The 7177-nt window shown below is 32.0% G+C and overlaps 1 protein-coding gene across 5 annotated transcripts in view; it reads right to left on the bottom strand.

The window, feature by feature from the left end:
* Positions 1–6482, bottom strand: part of LOC106296860 (homeobox protein BEL1 homolog) — a 10219-nt gene extending 3737 nt beyond the window's left edge. Inside the window, exons 1-4 of one of the 5 annotated variants that reach the window (XR_001261334.1) lie at positions 5968–6479; positions 4899–5290; positions 1176–1236; positions 868–1030 (exon numbers count right to left, since the gene is read on the bottom strand). Coding sequence is in view for 3 of the 5 variants with exons in the window: in XM_013733096.1 (XP_013588550.1) it covers positions 1027–1059; positions 1176–1236; positions 4899–5290; positions 5968–6300 (819 nt within the window). In the remaining 2 variants the exon portion in view is untranslated. Of the gene's footprint in view, positions 1–555; positions 1060–1175; positions 1237–4898; positions 5291–5967 lie in introns of those variants that run through there. The other 4 variants (XR_001261333.1, XM_013733097.1, XM_013733096.1 and 1 more) reach the window with 4 other exon arrangements.
* Positions 6483–7177: the final 695 nt, after the last annotated feature.

The raw sequence follows: 7177 nt of genomic DNA, 5'->3' as shown, positions 1-7177 counted from the left end.
CAAGTGCTGAAGCAGAATATAGAGCTATGAGAAATCTCACAAGTGAACTGATATGGATCAAGGGGCTGCTTAAAGACCTGGGGATTGAGACTACAACACCAATCACTATGCACTGTGATAATCAGGCTGCCATACACATCGCTAGTAACTCAGTCTTTCATGAGAGGACTAAACACATTGAAGTAGATTGTCACAAGGTGAGGCAAGCTGTGGAACAGAAAATCATCCTCCTTTGTTACACAAGAAGTGAAGATCAGCTGGCTGACATCTTTACCAGGGCTGCAAGCACTAAGGTTTGTGAATTCATACATTCTAAGTTGGGACTTGTGGATCTCCCATCACACTGATCCTTAGCCATGAAGTGATCTACTCTTTTTCCTTAGCTTGGCTTTTATCCCATGTGGTTTTTCCAAGCTAAAGGTTTTAATGAGGGAATGCTTCATGGTTTCCAAGCTTGATACCTACCTGTGTCAAGCTTGAGGGGGAGTGTTGATCATAAAACAAATATGAGTAAACTTAAGAATGTAAATTGTAGTAAATGTAAAATGAGGTTGTTTGGTGAGTGGAGTATCATGCCCACATATCATGCACTATCATTTCTTTATTTAGTTAGTGTATGTGAGCCTCTCCTTAATGCAAGGGAGCCTCTCCTTAGTGCAAGAGAGCCTCATTTAGTGCATGGGAGCCTCTTTGTTTTTGGCTCCCCATTTGATGTATATATATAGGTACTCTTGATACATGAAACAATCAAGCAATTCAATTCCTCATTTCTCATTATCTTTCAAGAAAGTCTCTCATTATTTTCTATGTTCTTCATTTAATTTCTCTTATCTTTCTTAATTCTCATAAATTCTCATAAATTCTCACTTTGTAACTATGGAGGACAAAGATTCCGGTTCGACTTGAATTATCTGGTCCGGGTCCGGTTTAGTATCGACGAACATCGGGTTTATAATATCCATTTGTTGTTCTTCTCCTCCTCTTGTTTCCTCGCAATACATCTCTTCAATCATTGGTTTCCATAGCCTAACTGTTTGCATTAATGAACCAATTTGATACCTAACAACAATATGGTGGTCGTTGCTTATAATTACTTTAATAAAATTGTATTTCTGTGTATGATAGCTAAATAGATATTTAGGAATATATCAAGAATTATTGAAGTTATTCTTTACCTGGCTTCTTGATAAACCACTTTGTCGGGCCAAGATATGCTTATCAACATCGCTTGGATATCTGAAAATATAAGAAAAAGTTACTTTAGGGAAATGGTTTGTCTTGTAAATAATTATATCTTCTAATCTATTAAAAGTGAAGTACAAATTTGAATTAGCTCATGATTTACTTTATTATTTACAACTCATGCCATTCTTTTTAATTAAAAATTTTCTAATTAAATATATAACATACGATTGGCCCAAAATCTTTGCAAATGGGCTCAAAATTACTTGCGTTTGTTTAAATTCATTTGGGACAAACTTTTTTCGTGTTAATTGGTTCGTATGAACTGTATAAATCGTATATGTTTGGTTATCAAAACCATTATAAATCAAAGTGATCCAATTTATATCAAATGTATTTAATTCCTTGATCATGGCATTAGCTCATAAGTCATAATGGAATCATTTGCTAAACCAGCTACACAATTCTTGCTTTCAAATTTTTAAAAGAACCATTATAATTTTCGTACAGTCACGCTGCAAACAATCTTCGTTATGATTAAAATATAATAATTCAATTGTTCACATTATAACAAGCACCACGATAAATAAGGTTAAATAACCAATTTAAATCAACATCTATCCAGTTTAACATATTTTCGGATACTAATAACTTCATATTCAAATCGTGATTCTCCCACGTATATTTCGCTCCTATTTAAAAACACATTGCTTTATAAATTTAAAACATGATTACTACTATAAAATCTTACCATATAATTGGTCTAGAATATTTTAATCAAAATCAACTACTTTGCCAATATTATTTTTCCAAAATATATAGATCCTATGTGTATTTAACTCGTATAATGTCAACTTCTATTTAGTATATCTTATTAAAAAGAGATCAACTTTTCATGTACAAAATAAATAGTCCATTTATATTATATACAATAACTAAATTCAGAAATATTTATAATTTTGTACATGAATACTATGTATTTGACATAAAAATAATTTAAATTTCAAATAGTTTCTTAAATTTGTATTACTAATTGCATTATACTATACAAACTAAAAAAACATTTAATACACATATTAAGATATAAAATAAATATGACTCAATTTCAATAATTAATAAATATTTAGACATATATTTTTTGTCCAAAAATAAGTTCTCCATTAATAATATAGATATATAATTAGTAATTTTAACATTTTAAATATTAAGGTTTGAGTACCATATATAATTATCAATTAAACACAAAAAATAACTAATACCTGAATGTATTAGTAATACAAAAATGTAAGAGAACCGAGAACCGAATGGGTACCCAAATATCCAAAATACCATTTATATACATAATTAGTTATATGTAGTATTAAAAATACAAAAAACTCTAAACATACTACTGATACACCGAACTATCCGACAAATCGAAATACTTGAATATTTTTTTTTATCTAAAGTATTTAAATTATTCCAATTATTCTAAAGAACCAAATTACCTTAATAGTTTTTATCCAAAATATTAAAGTTTATCCGAATAACCAGATATATATCCAAAAACCTTCCAAAATTTTGTTTTTACCCTGAATTATCCAAAATTGACCGAAAAAATCTGAACCGAATTGTAACCTAATTGGAAACAAAAATTTATTGGATATTAGTCGGTTCTTATAATTGTTACCCGAACCGACCCTGAACCGAAAGAACCGAAGAGGACCCTGAACCAAATTATATAGATAACCGAATGGTTCATATATCTCTAGAATCAAAAAACTGAAAATCAAAATAATCAAAACGGAACGGAACCGAACCAAACCCACATGCCTAATACATTCAATACGATAATTATCAAACAACGTTGACCACAAATTCTGAAGCACAATGATTACCTATGGTCTATGAGTATATAATGATTTTACAAGGCAAACACCTGCGCGGGCGCGCAGATCATGATCTAGTTTTAGTTAAAATGGATATACATGATTGAAGAATGCTGCAAAGAAATGGAAGCAAAGGTAAAAAAGTTTGGTGAAAATGGATATATAAACGAACAAGTTGTTTCATTATTTGATCAGCGTTTGGGAATTTGATGGAGAGAAGTCTTACATATGATAAAATATATATTTCATCAATAAATAAATAAAAGGAAAAGAAGAAAAAAAACATGGGGAGAAAAAGCAAGGAGTTATGCATGTTTCTCTCTTTTGTTAGTTTTAGGTAAATAAAGAACATTGATTCTCTCTCTCAATCCACTTTGTACCTTTCTCTATTTCTGTCTTTCATCCACCAGTTAAATTTTTTTTATTTATTACACATTATCTGAGAGATATGTATACATATTACATGAATGTATATGTTTGTACACTCACTTTCACACCAATGATGCAAGCGAAAGAAAGCTATACCATGCAATTAACAGAATAAGGAAGATCGGGTCCTCAGCTTGTCAAGTCAATCACTCTATGTAAAATATGAATATCGCTTACATGTTCACATATATATTCTGGCAAGCCCTATAACTATATAATATCACCAATGATCAATGCTTTCTTTTTACAAATAAAATTCTCAGATACATCATTTCTCTATTCTATCGATGTATGCAATTCCATTAAAACTAGGGCCGTTCAATATGGTAAAACCGAACCGTACCGAACCGAACCGAACCGAAATAGATAATATGGTTTGGTTTTGGTATATACCATGCATACAAACCGAATGGATGTGATTTTATAAAAACCGTAGGATTTGGATATGGTTTGGTTTATAATCGATTAAACAAAATAAACCCAACAAAACGATAATAAGTAGAAACATGTAAATATATATTTCATAACGACGCATGAAAACCTATTTGTTATATACGTTTTTTTTTTGGTTAATAACCACTACCATATTTTTTACAGTAATAAATAAGCCCTAATTTATAAAACACTTGAACTATAATTAAGCAACAATTCATCGCAGCCGAGGCTTCTTACTTTTTTAGTCTTCTTTTTGATCTTTTTGCTTTATTTTAGCATTGACTAAATTGAAATAAAAATTATAAATTTTATGGACAACAATTAATGAAAATTCCTTACAACTTTTTTTTATCTATAAACAAACAGAGTTTTGTGTTCAATCGAAGAAACATGACTCTGATAGAAAAACTTTTCTTTCGTGCTTCATGCTTCTGTTTTATTTTTTATTTTTATTTTCAAAATTTCGAAGTTTGATTTTAGCTCTAGAGTTGATTATTTTATTAGATGCTAAAAGCCTTTTTTTGTTATTTTATTTAAGCATTTAATATTTGTTTAATAAATAATTGCGTTGACAACATGAATCTAAAATTCATATAATATGATGGCAAACTAAATAATTATGTTTTTTGGTATAAAGCCGAATAAACCAAAAACCGATGGTATATAAACCGAACCGAACCGAAGTAAATATGGATTTAGAATGGTAGTTCTATTTTGTTAACCGAAATACCGAAAAACCAAAAAAACCGAACCGAAACCGAACCGATATCCGGATTGAACACCCATTTAAAACTTTCAAACTAGGTTATGCTGACTTTGTTTAAAACTCTTTGACTCCACAATGACTAATTAATTAAAAAGACACTTAACTTCTGATTATTTGGTAAATAGTAAAACATGATTAAATTCATACCTATAGTTCGCATTTTCGTTGAGTAATAGTTATATATATATATATATAATGCAAGAGTGTGTGTAACTTACGGGTGAAGAAAGTGCTCAAAGAGCCAGGCTCTTAACGTCGTGACCGCGCGTTCAGGCAAACCACGTTGTGGACGCCAAGGATGAGCTTCCATAAGACTTATTTGTCTATATGATTTCTGTTGCCTTAAAGCTTGATCGAGCAATCTCAGCCGTGGAGTTTCCCCTCGTGCCGCATTTGAGACCCAACGATTATCCTCGTCTCTTTCTCCTAAAGCTTGACTAGTTGCTTGAATCTGCCCCACAAGTCCGTCTTTTAAACACCGGAAATGCCTAGACATTGCCCTCGACGCTAACGCCGTGTACATCTCCGCCGCTCCTAGCCCAACCGTCGCCTCAAATCCTGCTACTGCAAGTCTCATTTTCTCTCGGTAATGTCCATATTTTCTTTTAAGCTTTTCCAAATAAAGAGATTTCAACCACACCGTATAAATGTTATTCATAGAATTGAGTATTCATGTAAAAGAAACAACTCGTTATGGCTTATGATGATGGAATTGATTGCTATTAATATTGAGGACCACTAGAGTCTCCATATTAGATCAAAAGCAAAGAAAATAAATTTATTTTGGCTCTATATAAAAAGGATATAATGCGTAAAGGAATTAAAAGGGTTAATCTTTTCGTAGTGTAACGATCGAACTTGTTTTCGAAGAGAATTCATGAAGGAATGAAGACAAAAAGGAATCTTTTTATCTTTTAAATAAAATTATTTTGTGTCTTTAAGAAAATATATATGGACCATAATTAAGAATCGAAAATAGAAACTTTATGATTATTTTACATTTTTAGGAATGAGCTGAAACAAATTAAAAAAAAAAAGATTACCTTTGTAACAAACCCATGAAATGTATTGATTCAAGATTTAGGATAATTTACAATTTGGGCATAAGTTGAAACCAAATAAAAATATATTAGTTTTCTAAGAAGACCATGAATCGTTTTAATGTTAAAACATTAGACGGGTAGGGTATTAAACGTTTTTATCTTTAAACTAAGATGATAACAAATTAAAAATATTAGATTTTTTACCAAGCCCATGAATAGTTTTGATAGTAAAGTGAATAGATACCTCTTCAAGCATGGCGAGCAATTTGGCTTTTCTTTTTTGAAGCTCCATGAACTCGAGAGAGTGAAGTGGTGGAACATGTTTCTTTAAAGAAGTTGTGGCAGATTGGTCGTGTTGATCATTGTTGTTGTTACTTCTATCCCAATCTTCTTGTTGTTTGCCTTTCTGCTTCCTCTTATGTTTCATCATCATCACTTGATCATCACTTTCCTTTACTCCAAGACTGCAAAACTCAGTCAGTAGCTCTTGAGCTGCACCCAAATACATGGAAATCCCAATCTGAAACTGATGATGATTGCTGTTGTTGTTTTGGTGGTGACTATTCATCATCATCATCTGGCTGTGTGGGAGATTCTGATGATGCCTTAATTTTCCAGGATACTCTTGTTGTTGTTGGGGTTGGATGTTGAACGACTGGAGACTGATGCTCGTAGGATTTGAGGAGGAGAGAGAAAAAGAAAGACCTTGACTTGTATAGAATCTCAAGAACTCACAAATAAGAATCACTCTTATTAATCTTTTGAGGAAACTTACTCAAAACCTCAAGCTCTCAAATTCAATCTCAAAACTCATAAGTTACGCAACATCCTTGCATCTCTTTATATATAAATCAAATTTCCTAAATTCATTAGGTATAACAAAATAGATAATTTTCTATTCTATAATTCAATAGAATTAGATTACTTGCTTCTCAAGTTAATTTCGAGCTTACTCCAACAATCTCCCCTTTAAGCTTGAAGTCATTTGTCTTCACATCTTGGACTGTTATTAGATCTCTCATATCCTTGAATTTAATCCTTCCCAAAGCTTTAGTTAAGATGTCAGCTCTTTGCTTGATCCCAGGAACATGATGTACTTCAATCATCTCGTTATCTACGCATTCACGAATGAAATGAAACCGTCGATGAATATGTTTGCTACGACCATGAAACACCGGATTTTTCGTCAAGGCTATGGCAGATTTGTTATCTATATTGATCGACACCTTCTCACACTCTCTTCCAGTTATCTCTCCCAATAATTCTTGAAGCCAAATAGCCTGTTTTGCTGCCTCTGTTCCTGCCATGAACTCAGCCTCACATGAAGATAATGCGAATGTTTCTTGTTTCTGAGAACTCCAGCTGATAGGACAGTCGCCACAGTAGAAGATATACCCAGCCGTGCTTCTTCCATCATCCTCGTCCACATTATGACTACTATCACTGTATCCCTC

Source organism: Brassica oleracea, chromosome C6 (assembly GCF_000695525.1).
Source record: "Brassica oleracea var. oleracea cultivar TO1000 chromosome C6, BOL, whole genome shotgun sequence".
Taxonomy (NCBI): domain Eukaryota; kingdom Viridiplantae; phylum Streptophyta; class Magnoliopsida; order Brassicales; family Brassicaceae; genus Brassica; species Brassica oleracea.
This window is presented reverse-complemented; position numbering and strand designations above follow the sequence as displayed.